This window comes from Periplaneta americana, chromosome 6, assembly GCF_040183065.1.
Source record: "Periplaneta americana isolate PAMFEO1 chromosome 6, P.americana_PAMFEO1_priV1, whole genome shotgun sequence".
NCBI classification, from domain to species: domain Eukaryota; kingdom Metazoa; phylum Arthropoda; class Insecta; order Blattodea; family Blattidae; genus Periplaneta; species Periplaneta americana.
This window is the reverse complement of record NC_091122.1, coordinates 141013298-141039333: the sequence shown is the minus strand read 5'-3', so window position 1 is coordinate 141039333 and position 26036 is coordinate 141013298. Positions and strand designations below refer to the sequence as shown.

General features: G+C 33.4%; 2 protein-coding genes across 5 annotated transcripts in view; one reads left to right on the top strand and one right to left on the bottom strand.

Annotated features, from left to right (window-relative positions):
- Positions 1–806: 806 nt before the first annotated feature.
- Positions 807–25315, bottom strand: lic (dual specificity mitogen-activated protein kinase kinase lic). Of its 3 annotated transcripts, none has more exons than XM_069829129.1 (8): positions 25210–25315; positions 24583–24809; positions 24422–24473; positions 22807–22972; positions 20504–20740; positions 19650–19829; positions 17727–17944; positions 807–15827 (listed from the first exon to the last, which is right to left on the bottom strand). In XM_069829129.1, the coding sequence occupies exons 2-8, from the start codon at positions 24587–24589 to the stop codon at positions 15686–15688; spliced, it is 1002 nt and encodes a 333-aa protein (XP_069685230.1). In that variant the 5' UTR covers positions 24590–24809; positions 25210–25315; the 3' UTR covers positions 807–15685. The 3 variants fall into 3 exon arrangements, with proteins under 3 accessions (XP_069685230.1, XP_069685231.1, XP_069685232.1); XM_069829130.1 differs by having other exon boundaries at positions 25159–25298; XM_069829131.1 differs by lacking the exon at positions 25210–25315 and adding an exon at positions 24966–25046.
- A 48-nt stretch (positions 25316–25363) lies between these two features.
- Dgkepsilon (diacylglycerol kinase epsilon) overlaps positions 25364–26036 on the top strand; it is a 44438-nt gene continuing 43765 nt past the window's right edge. For both annotated transcript variants that reach the window (XM_069829125.1, XM_069829124.1), the window contains exon 1: positions 25364–25488. The gene's annotated coding sequence lies outside the window, so the exon portion shown is untranslated. The remainder of the gene's footprint in view (positions 25489–26036) is intronic.

Sequence of the window (26036 nt, the reverse complement as noted above, 5' to 3'; positions counted from 1 at the left end):
CTTAACATTCGCACATTTAAAGTGTTGTCTTCAAACATGTTTACACAGGAATGCCTAAAATAATCTTCATAAAATGAAATTTAGCAAATATTTGTCTGAAGTTCTTCAACAGTAAGTGTACCAAATAACGGAAATGGAATCACTTGACTGATTTAAGAGAGTTTGTTTTGCTAGCCACATGGTTATCTTCTTTGGTACAGGGGCGTGCTACACGCGATAAATGTGGAAATGAATAAACAGTCTAGCTGCCAGGCATATTCTTTCTCCATGTGATGTGCAGTTACGACAAATACAACCACCAGCATAGCTCAGGTGATAGGAACGTTTGTCTGCTGATTCAAAGCTACACCCAGGCATGATGGGGTTCATTTCCACTTGGGCTGATTACTTCATTTGGGTTTTTCCGAGATTTTACCCAACTGTAAGGCGAATGTTAGGTAATTCCATGGTGAACCGTCTGCCTTATCTCGCCAAATACCATCTCTCTCTCTCTCTCTCTCATTAATTTCATCGATGCTAAATAATCTCATAGTTGATATAGTGTCGTTAAATAAAAGACTTTAAAAAATCTCTTTATACAGTGAATGCTGCATTTATTTTCTTGCACTGGTTACGATTATAAGTTCATGTTTATTGTTTTCTGATTATGCTCAATGATTCTCATCAAAATGGTGAACTACAAATATTTGAAATCACACAACCACCAACCACTTAAATGTTCCACGTAATTACAGGGATTCTACAAATCCCCTGCTATCTTTTTTAAATAAACTCACTTTTGGGATCATAAAATAAAATGAGACACGTTAACTTTGTAAATAATGCATCTCATCAGTTTTAATAATTCATTCACACACATTAATTACATAATTAATCTTATTAAAAATATTGTAACACACACTAACAAAATTGTTAATACAATAACATGGTGCTCGTACAATTATTGCAGTTTACAGTACTTATTATTTTATTTATTTTTTTTTTCACATTTGCTTTTGCAATATCTCTCTACATACAGTCTGACTGTTGTCTCTCAGCTCTTTCTTAAAAATAAACAAAATTTGCAATTTGTATAAGCCTATTTCAGCCCCACAAAAGGCAGTTTATGGTTTACTAGATATTTTTGAATTCCTTACAGCAATCAAAAATACCTACCTTACAAAAATAAAAGGAAAGGAACTTTTAGGATATAACAGAGTTTAATTCAAGGAACCACCAAACACACGCATCTTTGTTTATCAAATTTATTTACTTTGTGGCTTTATTAAAAGATTATGGCCTATGCTATTGAGCAATGTACATCGTATCATGTATAGGCCAAATCTGAGTGTTTTAATAATTCCAATATACTATTATATGTCTCCCTTTGTTTTACTATAAATAAGGTATGTAAAATAAGGAGCTTAGCACCACATTTAGAGCTCATAACTACAGCTAAGCTACTCATTTTGTTAAACTCTTGATAAATCTATGAATCAGAAGTTCAATAATTTAATCTTGGCTGAAAGAAAATTATTCTCAATAGCAATAAAAATATTTAAAATGTATCACTTACATATCAAAAACCAGATGAGTTTCACTATAAATAGAGGTTCAGGATCAGAATCTCTTAACATTCAGTGAACAACAGCAGGTGATTTAATTTGCAATCTGCTTAGGTTGACAGAATTCAATAATATTTAAGCACTAGATCTCAAATTCAAAGTAAAACTAAAATTTAGCGTAAAACTTTAAATCAAATTAACATTGTTCTGAAGAGAAATTGACCATAATCCTGCAAGATGTTAAAACCCTAAGCACTTGCAACTCTGAGAGAAAGTTTCTGTAACAGACTGCATCTTAGAGCTGTATTTATGTACGAAATCGTATGTACAGGAAGTCATGTTACTTGTGTACGTAGTTGCGCCCTTGTTCTAGACCTAACTACTTATTAACCATATTTACTAAAATAAGGTTTTCTCTCTAAAAAATACTTTCACATTATGATACAATTATTTGGATGTGGATGATACCAATCTGTAAAGTTATACTTTTTTTTAACATATTTGGTGCTCGCCATAATGTCCCACACAATTATATTCAGAATATCCAGTTATACTGAGTATGAATAATACATGTTTAAATCCCCAAAAATAATGATAAGTTGCTTTTGAATAAAATTCTGGCTACTGAAATTGTTATTAAAGCCTTTGTTGTATGTACGTATGTTACAAAGAAATTACGATCATACATATTTAGTAATAACTTATTTCAAATGCTCATCACATTGTAGCATCTCTGAGATGGGGACATACACAGCTAATAATGACATACCAATATGTTCATATTGTTCAAAGTGATTCATGTCACTGGTCATATACTCAGTGAAATGGCTTTTAGTTTGCTTCACTCTCACCATAATGTTGTTGTCTGTCAGAATAAATAAAAACAGTAACAATAGCATAGTTGCCATTGAATAAATTATAAACCATAGAAAAAGTGACATTCTAGATAATCTCAGTTCTAATTTTTATGCAATATTACCATAAGACTTAAGGTAAAGATATCCCATGTACACGCCATAGAGGTGTAACAAGGCTATATATGTAGAACTCTGGCTTTTTCGGAATTTCGACACTTGGAGGAGATATATGGTCAGAGAAAGAAACTATGAAATATAATAGAATTTACGCCTTTCCAGTCCTAGGAATATTGTTTTGAGCTAAATTAGATCCCTTACTAAGTAAGACAACTTCCAAAAGCTCCAAAGAACTGCTTTTAAAAACACATGAATATGGTACACAGATTTACAATATATCTTCTGCGGTCTAAGGTGTTATGGCATGGACTAATGGTATGGAATGAGTGCTGACTCAGTTCCTCATAAAGGAAGAAGTTTTCTCAAGATATTTCAGCCAGGGTATTAACTCGTGCCTGCTGCATCTGTGGCTGTACTAAAACGCTAATCTTCCATCCAGACGGCCTTGGTTCCATTCTCGATCAGATCATGATTGAATTTTAGTAGACAAAATAAACATTGCAAAGAGTTTCCTCAGGGTACTCCCATTTCTTCAGAACACTACATCTATCTGTACTTTCCTCTATCATCTGCAATAGTTTAAAATAGGCTGGGATGAAGCCTGAGGGGCAGTACAGATTTCTGATGCTGGTATACAAAGAATTTAGGGCTCTGGGTCTTATCAGGTACTCGTCGAGGATGGGCCCTGTCTGTATCGCCCTCCTGTCAGCATCGGATTGATGAGTGCCAGCCAGGCTGTCAGACTTGGAAATCATCAAATATGTAGGGCGCACAATGAGCCATTGTAAGCATAAGCGCATGGATCCATTCTGGGTCTGACCCTGGGACTGATGTCCACCCAATAGCATGAGGTATTTAGTGAGATAGAATGAGTAGCAAAATCTAACTTCACACATCAGCTATAATGGCGGGGGAGAGGGTAGGAGATCATCTTGTTGACTACATGTTACCCCAATAATGGTTAGATGATAATTTACCTTTGCTAATGCATGTGGACATGAGGCCAACAGTTGGCCTTAGCCATACATGGCCTGTTGTGCTACAGAATTAATTTCATATGCGCATAGGATGGGTTTGAAATATCTCCTGTTCCAGGATAAAATGTATTGTTAACTGAACCGTAATTGTGTTTAATTTGTTTTTAAATTGTCTCGTCAATACATTTCTTGAAAGTTATATTTTTGTAATTTCTTTTTTAGCCTTCCAAAAGTGGGATACTTGGCTTATTTGATTGTACAGGGTATTCGAAAAAATATTATGGTTAATGAATGGGACTATATCAAATTTAATTCATTTGCAGCATCATTTCTAATCTTTACTTACATGATACAAATTTTATATGACTAACATTTATTTCAAATGAATATAGTACCTTCACATAACTTTCTTTTAGATTAGACATATATTCAAAAATTGGTTTATATCCAATGGCTGCTTTCTTAACCTGGAATCACTCTCTTTATGATATTATTTCGTAACTTATTTTACTGTTCTGACTATATACATTACAATTACATTTTTTATTTTATAATAAAAAGAACTGTTATAATTGCTACATATACAATAAAACTATATAAAGTGCGCCCTATATAGACGATGATTTTCCAAGTCCGACAGGTGGCATTCGTGAATCCGATGCTAACAGGTGAGACATCTTGTTTCAGCCCTTGATAGAGCCAGGTTTCATTTCGCAGATGAGTAGCATGATAAGCTTCTGAGGCCCAAGTCTTTCCTGATCAGCTGACTCTTGACAGATGACCATCCTGCCTCAGCCCCTAATAGAGCCAACTTCCATCCGCACACGAGTAGCCTGATAAGCCTCGGAGTCCGAAACCCCAAGCCCTTCCTACATCAGCTACCATACTACTCATGCCTTATGGCCTTAACTCTGCCAGCGAAAATAAAACATTCTTTTCTATTCTACCCCAAAGAATTCACAATAGGCTATTTTTACTACTGCAAATGATAGATTAACTGAAGGGGAGGTGGAATGATAGAGGAAAACGAAAGTATCCCAAGAAAAACCTCTCCAATGTCTACTTTATCTACCTCAAATTCCATCATGATCTGGTCAGGGATTGAACCCAGGTCACCTGCATGGGAGACCAGCACTTGAGCCACAGCCATGGCATACTTTCAACATAAAGAACACAGAAGAAGAATAAAACAGCAATGATCGGTGACAAATGAAAATAATAATCATTTACCAGCGTTGACAGTAATTCCTGTGTTAAATAAAAGGGATTATCCCACAAGAGAAAAATTTTTCAGGAACAAAGATTAAATTAAAAATTTACTTTATATGAAGGAAAAAAAAACATGTCTTACGTTTTGTAATTAAATTTAACTAATTACAGCAAAAAAAGTCACATTAAAAAAATTAGGGTTAAGCCCTTTTACCTAAACATCATCAATATCTAATTTGGTACGCCTCTTCAATAACAACACTGCCAACAGACTTGTAATTAAATTTTGGGTAATGAAAATAGAGGTCCGGAAGAAAGCATTGTTGAAGCAACAGCTCCACATCTGCAACAGTAATGAAGTGTCGTAATAGTACGAAAATAAGAATTGTTAAATTTTATCTAACAGCGCAAGTGATCATGAGTTAAGAAGGGAACCAGTTTCAAGTGATCGCGAGTTAAGATGGCCACCTGTGTCTCTCCCCTACAAACTTTTACATGCCGCGATTCATTTACAAAATTTGGTACATGTATAATACTCAAGGAAATCTCACACTGAGACCAGTTCCTTTAATCTACAGACTGGTCCCCAAAAAATTATACAACTCAGTCGAAAAATTGATTTCTTACACTGAGAAGATTTCCTTGTTTTGGCTGTTCCTTTTCTGTAAAATTTCACATTGACATAATTTCATACTAAGAAAATGTTATAAATTTGACTACTTTCGTCCAGTTGTTTCAGAAATTAATTTTTTTGTTAAATGTTTGAGCATACTAACGCCATGTCTATTATTATTATTATTATTATTATTATTATTATTATTATTATTATTATTATTATTATTATTATTATTATTATACACTGTCCATTGCTGTAAATTTTATTAAATTCATATGTGGAAAAAATAGTCTGAAGACTTTATCTTTAGTTAATGTCATTATTTTATATTAAGTTGTACTTTACTAAACAGTGTTAAGAAATAAATACAATATTTTCCTTGTAATGGCCTGTGTGACCTATATTAGGTTCTTCAAATATGACCAGATTCTTAAAATATATAAAGATAAGTAGATGTAAAGTACGTAATTGATCATAGTTCGGAAACCAGTCCAATTCCAACTCTGTACTTGTTCCACTACTAGAGTAAAGGGATGATGGTTGTAAGTGAACCATACATTTTGTTAATAAAAATGTCCATCAGCTCCAACTTACTTTATGAAACATTTCTATATTCATAACTCATATTGGAGCAATTCTCTATTTTCCCTAATCCTAAATCGTAATTAAGATTAAAATATTAAGACCCTTATTTGTGACATATACAAATTTTGCCTTAATGTTCGAAATAGTTAGTCCATGGTAAATATATATTTCAAAATCAGTTACAACTTTTCTCTGCTGTAATAGATATTTAATGTTTATTATAAAGGAGCAAATAAGATAATGTTTATTAAGAAGCTTTGAAGTATATCTTTAGATAGAATGTGGTAGGGAAATGTTCAGTTGACAGTTGGTCTTGGTTTTTTTTTTTTGTACTGTTTAAGAAAATATTGATAAAGTAACTCATATAATATTCTGCCACTTCTCTATAGTAGTGTACTGTGGTACTAGTTTTAGGTTTACAATAAAATTTCGATGAGCTAATGTTGGAAGGGCAGAAAAAGAGCATATATTAAGTAGGAAAATGCCATAGATGGGAAAAGTCTCTTATTAAACATATCACTCAATAAGACCAGAAATTGATGTCTAAGTAATGGAAGTCAAAGACCAGTGGGATGTCCAATGATATTAGTATATGAGATCAATAAATTGTGTACAATGTCTATTGTTACAACACCAGACAGTTCTACCATAAACCCTAATCCCAGGATCAAGAAGAGTCTATGACATAAGACCTCTGGACATTGTAGCCAGAAGATTAAAGGAGATTGGAAAGGATGCAGCCAGTCTCTAGGACTTCAAAACTGAACATTCCAACAAAGGAAGCACACCTCTACAAAAAATAAAAAAATACAGGTTTAGAGAAATAAAATAAATAGCAGTAAGAATATAAATTCTCGTCACACAGAAGACGAAAAATAATATTGACTTATACACATGTTGCTAACAGAATTTTGATGCTAACATACAAAATAAGTGAGAAGATATACGACTAAATTAGTATTTATGCCCCAAAGGAGGGTAAACTGTAGAAATAGCATGGTTTAATAATACCTACATGCCAAAATAGATAAAAGGGCATTATCCTGCACTACAGTGGATGATCTCAAAACCAGAATAGAGTATACACCAATAACTGGAACTGCAGGTAATAATGGATGATCTCCTACATTTTATAAATACATATAATAGTAACTTATGCTACAAGAGTAAAGTAAGCGACCGGAGTAGCTCAGTCAGCTAAGGCCGATCCGAAGTTGTGTTCAGGCATGGGTTCGATTCCCGCTTGGGCTGATTACCTGGTTGGGTTTTTTTCCGAGGTTTTCCCCAACCATATGGAAAATGTCAGGTAATCTATGGCGAATCCTCGGCCTCATCTCACTATCACCAATCCCATCGATGCTAAATAACCTCGTAGTTAATACAGCGTCGTTAAATAACCAAGTAAAAAAAAAAACAAAAAGTAAAGTAGGATTTAATTCACGAATGGAATATTTACCTCCAATATGAATCCTTAAAAAGGTGACTTTTTCCAGATACGGAGTTGTAGGCTCATATATTTGCCATTTTTCATTATCTACATCTTCTGGTTGACCACTGCTTTGCTCAAATCTAACAGTAGGATCAAGGATTTACCCTTCAGTAATTTAGTTTTTCCATAGTTAATTAAGTCTGCTGGTATTCCTCCCTGACCACTAAATTTTTTAGTTTTCAAAGATTTAATCATTAGTTCTACTAGATGGATATCAGTTTTCACTGTTCCTTCATTTAAGAAATTATCTTTACATTTGCGTCTGTTTTCTGTAAGATCATCTTTCAAATGTATTTCCCATTTGTTTGTGGAAATATATTGAATTATCTGTTTTTCTTTATTTTTACCTCTCAAACCTTTCAATATATTCCATGCTTCATTGCATCTTCTGCCTGCAATATAGGTTTATATTGTGTCACAACTTTTTTCCCCCTAACTTTGGCTCTACTGCTTTGATATTGTATTGAATTATCTGTTTTTCTTTATTTTTACCTCTCAAACCTTTCAATATATTCCATGCTTCATTGCATCTTCTGCCTGCAATATAGGTTTATATTGTGTCACAACTTTTTTCCCCTAACTTTGGCTCTACTGCTTTGATATTGTATTCTGTTTTGAAAATTTTCGGTATTAAACCTTTTTTAATATTTCATGTTTTTCATTTCTATTTCTTTTTCAATTTCTGCACTCCAATAATATAGATGTTTGTTTTTACTATTCTCCTTTCTAACTCCTAATTCTCTTGCTGTCTGGTGTATTGTTTGGGTTATATAACTATAACGGCCCTCCATTTTCAAAAACTGTTATTTCTCATACATTCACAAATATACATGGAGTTCATCAATTTATGCTCTTCAATAATATAGATTTTTGTTTTTACTATTCTCCTTTCTAACTTCTAATTCTCTTGCTGTCTGATGTATTGTTTGGGTTATATAACTATAACGACCCTCCATTTTCAAAAACTGTTATTATTTCACATACATTCACAAATATACATGGAGTTCATCAGGGAAGTAATCAGTAATTGATTATCTTACCAAGAAAAAATATTAAAAAAAAAATCCTTGTTGGAGATATCAGAATGTAGCGGGGATATATGTTATCGTATGGTTATTTACAGAATAGGTATCTCTAAAAAATTAGTACAGAAACAAAACTACAACAAATCTAATCGACGAGATTTATAATCAACTTAGTCTCCTACAGGAGATCCCCATGAATCTGAAAGCAAATGAAGAAAAGTAACGAAAGTAGGAAAGATCGGTAGACTTACTTAAATCCTTCCAGCTAGGTCCAAAGGACCCAATGACCAAAGACAGGCACAACCCTCCAATCATATTAGGGGTGATTTGCCTATACTGCAGAATGATGAGTACTTCTAGAGGTAATGTTGTTCATGGATGAGAAAAATACAGAAACCATTTTAAATACAACGTCGAAATTTTACAGCTACACTCAATGAGTGGAAAATAATGACTGAATCATTAACAATTGAAGGGTACAGGGGAAAAAAAAAGATGAATGTCACATTGCTGTTAAGGGTGAGATAATGATCTAATTCAGTATATTAATGCAAAATTTAATGGTGTTCCTATTAAACATTTAGAAAAGGAAGACTATCCATGATGATAATCCTTCTTTTTACCAGGTATGCCAAGAACAACACTAAAGTTTGTAGTAAAAGTAATCTATAGAATTAATTACTGACATCACCCTTAACAGCATTGTGACATTCCTTTTTTTTTCCCGTGCACTCTTCAATTGTGAACAGACACTAGAGTGATAGAACTCGCTATAAACAAATATGTTCCCATTAGCTTGGATGAATCCATTGTAACATAGAGGAACAACCCCAAACTTCTTAAATAACCATCTAAATCTTTTCTATATAGATTCTTAAAGAAAGCATGGTAGTTAAAAGTTGATAACCTTCTACACTGCCAATAGGAAGTCTTCAGACTATTGCAATGCTGCCCAGTTCTGTTTTACCTCAGTGTCATTGTCTGACTGTCACTTGCGCTCCGAAAATTTGTTTTTGATGCAGAAAGTGTATGTTATTGTTTCCTGAAGGTGTTATTGTATCCTATGTAATTCACGAGTTACATATCTTCTATAAACGATATTATTATTATTATTATTATTATTTGTTACATAGTCTTTGTTCTTCTCTTGTCTGTTGAACATATCAATGAAAAACACAATTATGTTATCAGCTGAAGTACACACGTAGAAAGTGTGAAAAAGGATCTTTATTTCAAGCATTAAAACATTTGTTGTCTATTAGAAGTCAGTAAGATAGTTTCTCCTCTACTTGGTACATCAAAATCAAGTAGAGTTCTCAGGTTTATGACTGGTTAATATTTTATTTGTAAAGTATTGAGTCCAGCGAGTGTACTAATAATTTTTAAAATGTCTTTTCAATCTCTATAGTGAGGATAAGTCAATAGCGAGATCGGAAAACAGTACAAAGACAAGATAGGGATATATATGGAATTTACTCATATGAATTCACTCTCGTTAAATTAAGCTCACAGAGGAAACAAAATTCAGAGAATCAAGAAGCCCAGCATTCTCGCAGACAGAGCAGAGAAAATTATTCAGATCACCCAAGGACAAAGAAAACTGTTGGAATGGATTAAATTACTGGTGCCAATATTTCTTAAAGCAGGATGGATAATTTTATTGGGAAGCCAGAAGACTAATAGTGTTGCTCCAAATATCTAGAACATTAGATTAGATTAAATAAATAAATAATATTTCTAGAAGCAGAAATGGCAAACAATAACAAACTATTAGCAGTTCTGTTGCTGTACATACAGTAGGGGAGAGTCGGGTAGTATCGGACAATGGATAATATTGGACAGTGAGTTTCTTTCATCTACCACACAATGATAGTACCTGATTGGCATGGTTACGTTTCTGTGATGTCATTCAGGTACTACCATATGGTGGCAGATGAAAGAAACGCACTGTCTGATATTACCCGATGTCCGATACTACCCGATGTCCGATACTACCCGACTCTCCCCTATGTATTGTTTCTAATCAGCATTCTCAATTATTGCAGTAATCCATCATATCTACTCATAAATAATTTTTTTTCTACTTCAGCTGTAATAAATAGAAACTAGTACCTTGAACACTATTGCATTATGTATACCTTCCTCTTCACTCATTTTTTACGTTCAAAGGATTATTACCGTATTTAACATCATACAAGAATTTTATTAACAGAATTAGGCAGTCATTACATATATTTTAATCTGACAATTACAGAGTTATAAGCATTTTAAACTCTGACTAAAAAAATCCATGCCAGACTGTTAGACCAACATTAAGTAAAATTGCAACTCTTGCCGAGAGAAGAGAAATAGTTTAGATGAAATAGATCCCGCACAGATGGCATCTTTTCAATAATTCAATTAATTGAAAAAGACTTCGAATGTAACATATCTACATAAATTGTCTTGAGATTATGAGAAAACATTTGATAGCGGGGAAAAAAAATACACAGACTTTTCATAAACAACGAAATCTCAAGAAATAATCTTAAGAGAAACTATAAAGGTGTGAAGTAAGGCTATCTATTGTCTCTAGCCTTACTTAATTTGTATATAAACAAAATGTCCAGAGACAGGCAGCATCTATACATATCTCTCAACATCATCCCTTTGAATATATTACTATTTGCAGATCACCTAATTGTGCTTAATTTTGAAGACAATTTGCAAATTGCAGTTACATAATTTTTATACAATTTAAAGGAAAATCTCTTTGGAAAAAATAAAACATACCCTTTGTAGGAATAAATTTCTTTGTGGCAAACATAATTGTTGTAATAAACAATTACATTTTACAACAATTTTACTCTTGCAGTTTGCTAGTTACAATATTTAATGTTTCTTTTACAAGTTTTTGTAACAAACTTGTTAAGATTCCGAAAATTCGGAGGCACAATGAAAATAATTATTATGTAGAAAGTTGGGACAGAAACCATTTTGTAATTTCACTAAACACTGATCATACCAGCATTATTATATGGATCTGAAACATGGACAATCACATCCCAGCTTGGAAGGAGTAGAAATACTAAAATGACGTTTATTACTTAACTACCAAAGAAATGAAACCAGCCGTGACAAGTTAAAAAGCAAAGTATGACCAATGTCCATTTTTTCATGTTGCTAGGATGCATCTCAACAGAACACAATACAAGCTTTGGCATTATACATTGAGAGGAAAATGAAGTATCAAAGCTTCGAAGAACCCTTAGGGGAGATTAGTTGATCAAGAGATGAACAGGCCAAATGGCCTAATCCATAAAGCATTTCATGAAGAATACCGTTTCCAGTACCTGCAGATTGAGTAAACTATGACCTTTCTGGACTGTGCTCATCTAAAAGATTCGAATTACATTTCTGAGAAGAGGCACCTGCAACCATGTAATTAATTACTTACAATACTAGGATGAAAGATGATTGCTAGCAATTTAATTTTGACTTGTGCAAGAAATACTGCTTGATATCCTTTCATTCAAGCAGAGGGTTTTATCACACACTATAACTATACGACATGGGACCACAGACTATGTTTCCCTTCTGAAGAAATCTAGAATTACGAAGATTTTTATTGCATTTACAAAACTAGTATCCTTAGTTGGATTCAAACCTGCAAACTACACCATTAATTGTATAGTAACCACTCAATTACCAAACACAACTTGTTTTTAAATAATGCTGTCAATTGCATCCCTGATACTGGCAACTTTCATTTTGGTAGTAATCGTTTCTGAGAAATTGCTGAAACTTTACAGTTGTTCCATTTGTAGGGTCCTTCTCTTCATTGACCATGGACTTCACGATCATGATATTATCATTTGATCTTTATGCTTTGCATGAAGCTGAGCAATAGCAAATCTTAAAAGAAAGATTTCCTGAAATGGACTGTAAAAGTGATGTGTATTATGCAGGAACATTGGAAGTTACAATATATTAATTTGTACACTAATTCTTACGGAAGAGCCAAAGGACTACAGAGGAATAGTATCTTATGGGAGGTTGGTACTTTAGTCGAAGCATCTGAATTGTGTTTCACCAGTTTAACTCAAATTTCAATGTGTCTATTTATATTAATATTATTTCATTTTATTAAAATATAACAGTTTCGTAACAGGTAGGTAGCAGAATATTCTGTACCAGTGGTTCTCAAAATAAAAACCATACTTCAATCCAATGGGAAGGAGGAGGAAACAAAACAATTTTCGGCATTAAATAAACGTACAAATTCTTGTTATACATCAGTGTAGATTCAGGACACAATTTGTGGACTGTGATACTACATTATTTCATATATTTACATCGAAGTTTAGTATCCCGCAGTCTCAAACTGTCAAATATTCTTATTATTTAATGTGAACAGTATAAAAATATAATTTTATGAAATTTACATCCGGCAGCAATAACACAGCAAAAATGTATCCTTCAAATCTTATATTAAATATGTTTCTTCTTCACAAACTTAAGTATTATGCACAGTCACAATTGTCAGCCCTTCAATCCAATTGAACGAACATGTATAGCTGAATAGTCATAATTATTTGTAGAAACTGAGACTAATAACAGCAATGTAGACACCAAGATTCTATTATAATAACAAAAATCAAACTTATGAAATGTAACAAAATTTGCTGGAAGAATAACAATATAGAAACCTACATGGATCTTAGAATCCTATCTTTTCCCCCAACAAAAGAGGAAGAAATCAAAAGATAACCAAAAATAATAGCAACATATAAGTCTCCTATCGTACATATACGTGTATTATCTCAAGGAAACTGGTCATCAGCATGAAAATAAATTCATGCAATGAAGCATACTGAATAGAAACAGCCTATACAAAGAGATTTTTCTTCATTCCATAATGTAAATATTTAAACGAGTTTTACTGTTTCAGCACTGGTCTTACTAGCTATACAACACTATTTTAGGAGAACAAATTAGGGGGAAATTACTTTACTTGATTCTCAGACTAAAGTCTTAAAAACATCTTACCACGATGTTGCTATGGAAGTCTTACTTACAGAGCACTAATAACAATTTTACTTTCTCATTATATAAAGTATAAAGAAAAAGTATTGAGCTACTCCAAATACTGGTTTCACGAAAATATATGTTTTTAGCATCCTTGATACTGAAAAAGTAGTTTTTGTTCTGCTGTCTTTCTGTCTACTAGACGAATTTTGTTCATATTCGGTAACAAGTCAATTCATCTGGAAATTATGAACATTGGAATATAATAGTTTTACTAAAATAGTAACAGGTCTTTATTTTAAGTGAATACCATAAAAGTGTTATTGGCTGTAATAGTATTGTTCTTTATAGTTCTCCCTTTATACAGTGAAATAAATAAACAGTATAATCCAAATAAGCCCAAAAATACTTGCTTCGAGAAATTAAAGTATAGTGTCTACTTAAAGACAGCAAGCAGTGGCAAAGTACAAGTTCACAATGTTGGTCAACACTGTAATAAAATCTATTACCTGCTTTTGGCAGAAGTCGAGTTTTTGTAAGAAAATTATTATTTTACAACAGATATAAAGATATTTAGATACTTTCTTTTTGTGGTGCTCACTGGTCGAATGTCTACAATGAATATTGTTTTACAACTTCCTCTCTTTTGACTGAAAAAGAAAAATTGGAGACTTCGGAATTCACTTTCACAGTAGGTTTACTGTGGATCACTTACCAAGCAGGTAATATAAGAATTCCATTATGAAGTATTAATACTATTTAATGCTATTCATTCTGAATACCAAAATCGTTTTAGAAATGATTAGAGTATAGAAACAATTATTTTATATGAATTTTTGCAAATTTAACCACTTACATAGGAAACTTAAAATGTACAATTTATATATCAAGTCAGAAGTTACTTTCTGGAATATACCATTCAGGAAACGAAAGTATCTTCTTATTTGGGATGCACAGTATATGATTTCATTTATATAGGCCTATGTCTTTTGAACACTAGTTCGAGAAAATAAATGACATAATGGTGAACGATAAAGAACTAAATTTTATGATAGGTCTACACATAAAATGTATAAGAAAGAATGTATAATCTTCATGAACGGAATTTTTAAACATGTTTTATAGGACACGTATGTACATTAGTTGTTTAGTATTAATACTTCAACTTCAGCATTGACAACTATTATGCAAATATGCATTAAATAACCTCCTTTTTGAATCACGATAAATGAAAGTATTGAAGTGATTCTTCTTTTACATCATTCTAAATACCTGTTATTACAAAAAAAAAAAACATTAATACAAGTTTTTTGAGATATTGTCGTTGTGCCTCCAAAATCTGCTATGTGAATTTAAACAGATTTTTCAGCAAAAAGAAAAAAGCCTGTATCATTTTTAACTCCTTTGATTTTCAAAGTTACTTTTGGTATAATTTCATAATTTTTTATGTAATGATTGAAATTATAATGAAAGTGGCTTTGAAAATCAAGGGAATTAAAAGTGATAAGACTTTTTTTCTTTTTCCTGCAAAATTTGTTTAAATAGAGGATTTTGGAGCATAGTGATGATATAGTAATTCTTGAAAGAGTAATTTTTTTCTTGCGCATGTAGTGTTATAATTAATAAGTTAGATAATGCTACTATACCAGTTACCTTACAGAATGAAACGTCAAAAAGTGAAGATTTTAGTAATATGACATGGGAACAAGATGATCCCTGAGAAATCTGCACAATTTTGTACAATACAACCATACTCGGTCTAAGAGACATGTCTGTTGTAACAAATTCCAGTGACTCAGTTCATATACTTGTCTTCAGTCTTATCATTAGTCTATCTTACTTCACCTCGTAATAACATAAAACAACTAGTGACTGGAAATCCACATTTTAAACTTATTTCAGTAAAGAAACTTGCATTTCATGAACAATTATTATGGACTATGAATATGTATTCTTGTTTGGACAGTTTGCAGTCCTACATGACACATGTGATGTGAATATGTGCTACAAAAGTAAATTAACAGACCTCTCATGCAATATTATTCCAGCTAATAAAAATGGTATCATTGCATTGTTCATCGTGAAACTGATGATGACTGGAATGTTAACTTTTCTATGACAGTGATTCAGTTCATTAACTTGACAATAACAGCATGCAAAAAGGCAAACTTTCTGGATACATTCCTGAACAAAGTGTAATTATTCTTTTTCACTGTTATGGGCAAAAATGTTGTATTTGTGATGCAAGGCTTAACTAAGTTATATCCTCTCTTCATCTGAGAGATCAAGAATTTCACTGACAAATGTCGCAACATCAGTATTTCGCTCTTCATGTGTTTTGATGAAGGGGTGCGTGAGCAGTTGATTGTAATTAGGACGAGCCATGTAGTCTTTCTGCAGGCTGTAACATAGAAATAACGACAACTTTTACAGAGAATTTAAAAATAACCATTGCAATTTCCTTTAAATGCGCCTCCTACCATCAGTAACATATCACTTCCTCCTTCCCCCTACTGCATAATTTTACTACTTTTTTTTTTACAACAAAATACTGTTTTTCTGGATTTCATTCTTTACTTGCTGTCAAATGATGAAACCTTATGTTTTAGATTTAACAATACAATACATATTTCATGAAAATTAGTGTGTTAATTGTACTGAGTAGTTTAGAAGATATGACACAGAAATGTAATTCCGTGTACTATGTAGCAATAGGTACTCAACTTCATTAAACTGTACTACATTATGAGCATTAAGATGGATATCTATTATCGTGTTTTGTGAGCTCACGCCAAGCTGAGTCAGTAAGGTGGGAAGAATTTATAATGACATGTCATGTAGCATGAAGCAGAAACATACGAGGGTAATAAAAAAATAAGGTAACAACAGCTCTCACGGGTGACATACTCCCCCTCTTGTTCAGATTTTCTGCCAGGGGCTGCAGCAGTAGACCACAGCTTTATCACGCACTCATTAAATGGCGCATATGTTGCATCAGACCCTCGCAATATCAGTTGTAAGATAACTGTACACATGAAAACATGGTCAACTGTGGAAGTGCATAGTGTGATACGGTTTTTGCGTCTGAAAGGCACTTCACCAGCAGAAATTTATCGTCAACTTGTTAAGGTGTACAGTGTGAAACAGCACTTCCACTGAGAAGTATTGGACCATCCTCCCTACAGCCCCGACTTGATACCCAGTGATTTCCAACTCTTTGGACATTGTAAAAGCACCTGGTTAGTAAGTGATTCAACATCAATATGGTCATTCAGCAAGCCATTACGACATGCTGATGATACTATCATCTACACTTCCGATTGAAATATGTTATCTAATGCCGGACAATTGGCAACAAAGCCATTTGTGCGCTTGCACTCTGATATTTTCAAGATGAGCTACTAATGTACAGATTTTAAGATCATCTAAATCCATTTCTTCTTGTAAGTCACATAATAGACAATTTAGAGATTGATATATTCCAATTCTATGCAAATGCTTGGCCAGACAATCATATCCTGTGATCAATCTGCATACTGCTACAGAAGATTTCCGTGGTAAATCAGGAATCACATGATACAAAATGTTCCATTTCTTTCCTTGCAATTTGGATATAAAATTTTGATTATTAATATCTTTGTTATTTTCTTTTTGATTAAGTCATCATCAAGCTGTTCATCCTTATAAAAATATTCTGTACGTTCCAAGTAGCAAAACTAAATATGAACTGTTTGTGTGCAATCTTTGGGCCGTCCCCTGAAATAGAGTGAGACCATAACAGGCCATTAGGCTTAATACGTGATAGGAGGAAGAAGAAGCAGAAGAATAGTACTCAAAGAGATTAAAATAATTCATCATTTTAATAAAAATTAAATTCATGAAGTGAAAAAAAAAATAGCTTATTAGAAGTATAGAAAATACAATAAAATGGAAAGAAACACGTCATATGATGAAAAAAAATGTAACACATTTGAAGTGTTGTTCATTTCTTCCACAATAACTTAGATATAAAAATATGTATACCATACAAATGTTCCTACTTTCATTAGTGCCGACTGTCTGTAGAGATGGGAGCCCTTTATCTCAACCATTCCATAGGCCTCCATGGCCTGTAATGGGGATGACTTTACCAAACGCCTAAAATATTTTTACAGTTTCAAGTTTAAAAAAGTGCATACAATAATGAAATTCGTTGAAAAGAATGACTAACATTCAAATTATACTCAATAGAAATATGATTTTTTCATTTAATGTAATGTAAAGTGAATTTTTAGACGAAAACTGTCCATTAATACATTACCATTGACTTATAAGGTCTTCAAAATCTGGTGAAAACTCGCCAGGTGGGAGTCTAGGTGGATCATCTTTGACAACTTGCTTCAGTTGTTCAAACGGTGTCCCCCATGTGTTATATGGAAATCTTAATGTTGCTAGCTCTAGCAATGAGATGCCCAGACTCCAAACATCTGATCTGATATCATACTGAGAGGGATTACCAGTTGGATCAATTCGTTCAGGCTATACAAAAAAAACAAGAGAAATAAAATTCATTGTCATTATTCCTTTCATTTTAGAATGCTATGAAATAAAATAGTTACACAACAAAGATTTCGTTAAACCATTCGATATATACAGTAGCGTGCAAATTAATCCGAACAACGTAATTACTTATGCAAAAACACTCAAATGGGATAAAAAAAGGATCTAAGACATACCTCAGTAATCTATGTGGCCTCCCTTGTTCCTAATAACAGTTCTGAGACGATTTGGCATGGATTCCACTAATTTCCCACAAATATTCTTCATTTCTTCATTGCGAAACCATACACCAATGAGGGCAGAAATCATCTTCTCCTTTGTAGAACAATCCATTTTTTGCATTCTTCTTTTGCAAATAGACCACAAGTTCTCAATGGGGTTGATGTCAGGTGAGTTGCCTGGCCAGGGAGTACCTGAATATTCTTCTTGTTGAATTCTGTAGTTTTTCGAGACATATGGCATGGTGCCAGGTCTTGTTGGAACACACCTCTGCCATCCGGAAATGATTTTTGCAGCTGGGGTACGATTCTGGTTTCCAATAAGTGAATATATTTGTCAGAATTCATCATTCCTTTGATAGGTATTAATGCTCAAGGCCCTTCATGTGTAAAACAACCCCAAAACATTACTTTAGGGGGGTATTTGGGTGCTTGTTGGAGATGAGCTGCTGTTACTTTTTCGGATCCTTTCCGTACATAAGAAACACGGTGGCCGTGGACCTCGAAATGAGACTCATCGGAAAAAAGTACATTCTTCCAGTCATTCACTGTCCAGTGTTGATGTAATTTTGCCCACATTAAGCGTTTTTTGCACATAACAGGGGTTAGCAGTTGCTTCTTAATAGGCTTACGAGCCCTTCGTCCAGCTTCCAAAAGCCTATGCCGCACTGTTGTGACGTGAATATTCGCCCCAGTGGTAGCCATTAACTCACGGGTTAAGTCGACAGCGGTTAGTCTAGGATTTAATTTACTTTTCCTGACAATTAAACGATCATCTGCAGGTGAAGTCTTCCTTTTCCGGCCACAGTTTCCTTTTTTCTGGTGTGTGATGGATCCAGTCTCCCTGTATCATTTTATGATCGAATTAACAGTAGCCAAACCCATGTGACATTCTGCAGCAATTTGCCTCTGTGTCATAGAAGAATGCTCTGCTAATGTTATAATTTTAGACCATTTTCGTGGAGTTGTATCCATTTGTGAAGACGACAGAATGTACACAGGATTGCAGTATTAAGTCTTCAATACAACTGAAATGCTTATAAGTACAAAACAACAGGCAAAATGTCACATATTATAAAAGAAATAATAACGACAGACCTTCAACAATGGAATTACACGTACTACAGATGTCAATTAAAGCGGTATGGGCAGCTGTGAGGCCAACAATGACAGAAAATGTAAAAATATGTCGTGTTCGGATTAATTTGCACGCTCCTGTAACTTTTGTCCAAGTAAAAATTCTGAAATTTAAACTTAAATTTAGTGAATAAAATGGATAATGAATATAAATGGAATGTGAATTATTTAGACGTAAATACTGTGCAAAGACAATATGTACTCGATTCCTATGTTGTCAAAAAGATGTAATCATTTTCTCGAACCAGATATTTTATATATTAGTAGGCTATAATTTCTTAATTACCGGTATTTGAAAATAAATCTGAAGTTAAGTTCACTGTACTTACAGCCATGTATGGTTTGCATCCCGCATCTATTGTTTTGGCTACAGAGTCAACTAAATAGCCAGATATACCAAAATCACATATCTTCACTTCCCCCTTCCTATTGATGAGGATGTTGGAAGGTTTAACATCACGATGAATAACACGAAGCTTTGAATACAGATAATGTAATGCACTCACAACCTAAAAGAAAATTAACAAGTTACAAGTTAAGAAGATTACAGAAACAGAAATGTTGTTTATGTTACAGGTAGATCCAGGAAATTGGATAAACCGAACTTTACTTGGATGAAGTGGGAATTATCCAAAATAATCTTTGTAAAGCTGAAATAAAATACTAGTTTCTAGCTTTACATGGTTAATCTGTCGTTTACGCAACACTACTGGTAGAAACGAAATACATTATATTTTTTTTATTACATACTTTCATTTAAATTCTAGCTGAGCAACTTGATAGATGTACACAATATTAATAAAACAATGAAATGCTAAATTACGGATCTATTTATGGTATAATAAAATAAAATAAAGTCCAGGTTACATGTTTCAGCAATTAATTAATCAAATGTTCAGAATATTGGATTTCCTCTATTTGTTTTCTAGTATGCCAGTAAAGTCTGTAATGTTATTAATACTTTTATCTGAAATGTTGGTAGCTTTGCAGTTTAGTATATGCTGCAAGTTCATATATGAATCTTCTTCTCTGCAAAGTACACACTCTCGTGATGTACAAATTTCAATTTTGAAGAGATGTGCTGCCATGAGATGCCAGAATGTAATGGATTGAGTTCCAATTAAAGCCATATGTTACAACATTATATATTACTTTCCATTATACGAAAGAGAAAAATACTCACAGCAAATGCTATTTTCCCCAGAATATCTTCTGGTATCTGACGCCCATGACGGCACACTTTAGTGTAGAACTTATCAAGGCTTGTATCCATAACCTCCATACAGATCCATACATCTCCTTCTCGGAACAATGCTCCATAAAATTGTACTGTATATGGACAATCAGATGATCGCATAGAAATATCCAAATCCATCAAAAGGCGTTTCTGTTCTTGTGTATTCACAGTTGCTGCTATTCTCTGGAAATTAATAAAACACATACCAGTATGAACATTTCATACGCTACAGAGACCAAAGCGTCATCAAAGGGACTAAAGACATAATGTTACAATAAATGAGTGTCACTATAAGAAAAAAATAAATGAATACAGCGAATATATTCAAAGAAATACATTCACAATATTACGTATTTTGTGCACTACTATATTTTCATTTGTAATTTTATATAGGCCTACAGTACTAGGTATAACACTTTACATTGTACTTATTTATAAATGGCTTTTAAGGAACCCGGAAGTTCATTGCCGCCCTCACATAAGCCTGCCATTGGTCCTTATCCTAAGCAAGATTAATCCAGTCTCTATCATCATATTCCACCTCCCTCAAATCCATTTTTATATGATCTTCCCATCTACATCTAGCCTCCTCAAAGGTCTTTCTCCTTCCGGCCTCCCAACTAACACTCTATAAGCATTTCTAGATTCGCCTAAACGTTCTACATGCCCTGCCCATCTTAAATGTCTGGATTTAATATTCCTAATTATGTCAGGTGAAGAATACAATGTGTGCAGTTCTATGTTGTGTAACTTTCTCCATTCTCTTGTAACTTCATCCCTCTTTGCCAAATCTCATAAAATCTTATCCTGTTGCTATGGTCTTGCCAGAAAATCAGTCCCATTCCGAGACTTATGTTGTGGTTTCCCCTAATCATAACTTTTGAACTTATTTCACATAAAACACAACTGAAACGTGACAATGATGAATATTTTGATAGCACTTTTTATAGAACCCTTCAAAGCTGGATGATAATTTTTTAGATTTTGGACCATTATGTCCCTACTTGTATTAGAATTGTGAACTAACATTAGATTAGAGATAATAACGAGATTCTCTGATGCAAGGCCATTATTTAAGACAATAAACTTTACATGAAAGACAAAGGACATAATTCAATGCCTGTAGGAAGGAGATAAATTTCCAGCTCCTGCTGGGACTTACAAGTAATATAGGCCTATTTTCAAATTATAAAAAACTTTTAGAGCATTTTTTAAGTAAATTAAATATTAAAAATAAACTATATCAATGTAAATTATAAGACATCAATACACTATTAGCATGCCAGCCATCTATACCTGTGAAAAAAAAAAAAAACCTTTTCCATATCTTACCCACTACATACATTAACAAATGACACTTTTTTTTTTTGTGAAAATAAATATTTAAAGGTTGCGGAATTATCTTCAGTGTCACCACAAAACATAGCACTTACCTATCATTTTAAGTTATTTTAATATGAACAATATAAAAATTATATTAAGTGAATATGCATAAAAGAAAATACTTTTTCTGTGAGGAGAAGACAGTTTAAGAGATGCTAGATCCTTGTCCCAGCACAGGGGTAAGAACTTATCTAAGTTGCATGCAGTGCAGTGTTTTTGGTTTCTACTCTGAACTTAGTTTCACTGTGTTTTTTTTTTTGGTGGATTAACTAGCCTGTATACAAAAAGGAACAATTTAAAGGGGTAAGATCTTTGAATTTTACAACATCGATTTTAGTTGACACCCTAATAGTACTATTTATATCGGTTACAAATAGGCAACTTACATTCAAGTGTGTGTGTGTGTGTGTATGTACATACATGTAAGTTATAATCTTCAAAGGATATTCTGCATTAATATGGTGAAACCAATATGAGAAAACTGTGAGGAATACATATATTCTCTTTTTGTTCACTAGCTTTGTCATTCATCCTGACTCTATGAGTGGGCTCAAAGATGCCACTCGTGCTGAGAAGCATAGACACTTAGATCATCAGAGACTATCAGACTATCCAGTGCACCACAGGCAGTGAGCCCACATTACACTCGTAATGAATGACGATGGAGAATTGTTGAGATGTCACAGGGGAATCGGAATAGCTGGAGGGGGGGGGGGGACCCATGTTGCCTGGACCACAGACTTGCCCAACACAAGTTATAAACTGAGGGTAGAGCAGGATTTGAATCTGAGCCCCTGGCTTGTAAGCCCAGCATTCTAGCACCGAGCCAGCATGGCAATTCTCATCGAGACTGCAAATTCATTTACCTTTACAGCCATAATGGTACCACTAGGGTGATGTTGCATCTTTTCAACAATGCCGTAAGCTCCACGCCCAAGATCACATATTTTTTCCAAATCATCTGCTTCCACCTCGAAAGTTTTCTCTCCAATTGTAATTGTTGTTCGTTTGTCTAAATTCCTTGGAGGTGTACTGAAAAATTAAATTGAATTAATAGGTATAAAATAAAGTAAATAGAAAAGTTTCAGAGCAAAGTGGTATTGTGATTTATCCTATGGTTCATTTTAATAATTTCTCAGTGCTCTAAGAAATGTATTATTTCCCACAATTCTATTCTTTAGAAAGAAACAGAAGCAACCTTCTGGGGATGTAATATGCCAATTGAAGTGTGAGATTACAGATGTCTTCATGGCGTATATGTAATAACAAGAATGGAGTTTTACAATAGGCCTATATAGCTAAAACCCTTCAATGGGTACAATATATTTGAGACAATGGTTACAAACCATTGGAATCGCTTCTGTCTTCAACATCAACATAACTATCAAACAGCCAACAGTGTGGCTCAGTTGGTTAAAGCACTTGCCTGCCGGTCTGAAGTTGCGCTTGGGCACGGGTTCGATCCATGCTTGGGCTGATTACCTGGTTGGGTTTTTTCCGAAGTATTCCCCAACTGTAAGGATGCCAGGTAATCTATAGCGAAACCTCAGCCTCATCTCGCTATCACCAATCTCATCGACACTAAATAACCTAGTTGTTGATACAGCGTCGTTAAATAACGAACTAAAAAAATGTCAGTCATAACGTTAGGTAAGGTTTGATGAGCAGCTACATTAGTATTTACCAGTACATGTAAGTAATTAGGAACTATAATTTTACTTTTAGATATTTTAATTAATAATAAGACTTAATAAGAATGAAAAGCTGCGCGCAAAATGTAAAGTTAATGATATCTTATGTTTCACATAATTTTGTAAGCGACAATGTTCTCAGTTGCACTTCAGTGAACAGTATTTAATCACAAAGGCTATTTCTTCACATAATGTCGATGTTATGGATTCAACAGTGAAGCAAATCGCGTCTTCGCATATTTTAACGCTCAGCTATTCTGCGTTCATATTGGTGTCCAAAGAGTGAAACTCTACCCATATTTCTTTTCCCTTTGCCTTTAACTCTTATAGTTGGGTAAAAATTTCACTGTATTTTATTAGGAAATGCTTATATAATTTAGATGATTTATAACCGTGTAGTAATTATTTACATTAACTACTTCGCCTATTTCTAGCTCACCTACACTAACCTAACCTAACGGCCCCCTCAAACTTCTCTTCTAATTTTACCTACATCGTAATGAACACAACTTAGAAAAAATACATTAATTTAAATAAATTGCCTTTCCTTAAGTTCAAGTATAGACATATATTTAACACAAATGCGGAAACAAATCTATTCCACACAGAAATTAGTACATATAACCTATTTTTCATACTTTTTTACTCGATATAAATCGAGGTAGTTAACTACCCGGTATATAATTAATAAAGTCTATTGACAATAAAGAATACCTATCTATTTATTTATTAAACCTAGTTATATGTATATGTATTTTTTATGAAAGTAAAGATAGGCCTATTAACTTACACTGGCGGAGTGTCAGTGGTGATAATCAATGGCAATTTCTTTGGCTTGCGAGCTAAAACACACAAAAATTAATTAATGAAATAGTGGGTTCAAGGGACTTATCATGAACATTCCAGTCATACAAAATTCATTGAAGTCGTGTAAGTGAAACTTAATCTTACCTGCCATTATATAGCCTCTCAAATTATATACTTTAACAGGCTAATTGCAGTTCAAGAATAGGTAACTGAAACTCTGCAGTTACAGTGGGATTATGAATTTATAATATATCTACCCATGTCATAACGAATATGACCATTCTGATTATAGGCAATCACTAAAAGTATAAGCAGTTCCCTGAGGCCAAAGCCTATATCGTCTGAATGTATGAAGTTCAAAACATAGTAACCTGAAAAATAACACATAAGAGATATAATTCGATAACATAATTATTATAAAGCTCAGTAGTGAAAGATTCATCAATATGAACAATCATCAACAATGGTATTCAAATACATTTCATGCCACAAATTATGAACAATCATCAACAATAATATTCAACTACATTTCATGCCACAAATCTTAAAATCATAATTTATCAACTTCGAAATTTGAGCTACAAAGGTAAGATTAACGAGCCATTGAGATGAACGGTTTAATTCTAAAGATAAAAAAAAAAATGTAATAAGAGCAAAATAATTGTAATAACAGACTTATTTAGAAGCAAAATTATTACATAACTTGAATAAAAATGACACCTTAAATACTGCATTACAGGCAGAAATGTAGAAACAGAATCATTTCCTTACTCAAAATATTTGGGGATAGAAATCTAATAACAAAATGTTACTTAATATATCAGATCGTTTACGTTTTTCGTATGTCAGATGTTTGGGAAACACACTTTAAGATTACCAATGTACGTAACCTATTTTCAAACGAGACAAATTTAGCAATGTTAAGTTGGTAACGTGTGACAGGTAAATCGGTATAATCGAGTGTCGAGTCATCGAGTGTAATGGCTGCAAAATTGAGTGTGAAATGTCTGTTTAAAATGAAATGACGTTTTAAAATGCATTGACTGTCAGGTAATCTGAGAAGAGAGTTTTTATTATTTTATTATAATGGGTAATGAGTTATTATATAAACTACTGTAATTTCAATCGTAAACAAACGCGGGTCTTAAATTGATGCTCTAACTGATGTGAAAACGTTTTTAAGATACCATTATACGTATGAAAAGGAGACGATTCTAGAATACATAGGTACAACGGAAATTGCGGATAGTTATGTTAAATGTTTTAGGTATTCAATTTAGTAGTGTGGAATACAGTGTAATTAAATATGGTTTGTAATCCTGATGTACACCAAAGGAATAATAAAGAAATGCTAAACTAGCGTTAAGGTAGTTCCCTTCGTACTCCGCTTATACAGCTTGCATATACGAATCTGTACAAAATATCCCTGATAAATTCAACGATTTTCACCTAACAGACCATCGTACTTTCAGGCCAGTTACACACTATACCGAGAAATGTGTAATGTGAAATGTGCCCTGAGCAGAACCATCGTCAGTTACAAGCCGGAGCATGAGTAAGTTTGGCAGCGCTGAGTGGCGGGCTTAGGCGAAATAAGG

Excerpts from the sequence above, each read along its gene's own strand:
- lic (XM_069829129.1), bottom strand. Across the intron at positions 22,973-24,421 it reads ACCACTGACACTCCGCCAGT|TACACCTCCAAGGAATTTAG; the intron begins GTAAGTTAATAG and ends TTAATTTTTCAG. Across the intron at positions 15,828-17,726 it reads GAAGACCTTATAAGTCAATG|CCTGCAGAAAGACTACATGG; the intron begins GTAATGTATTAA and ends TCTATGTTACAG.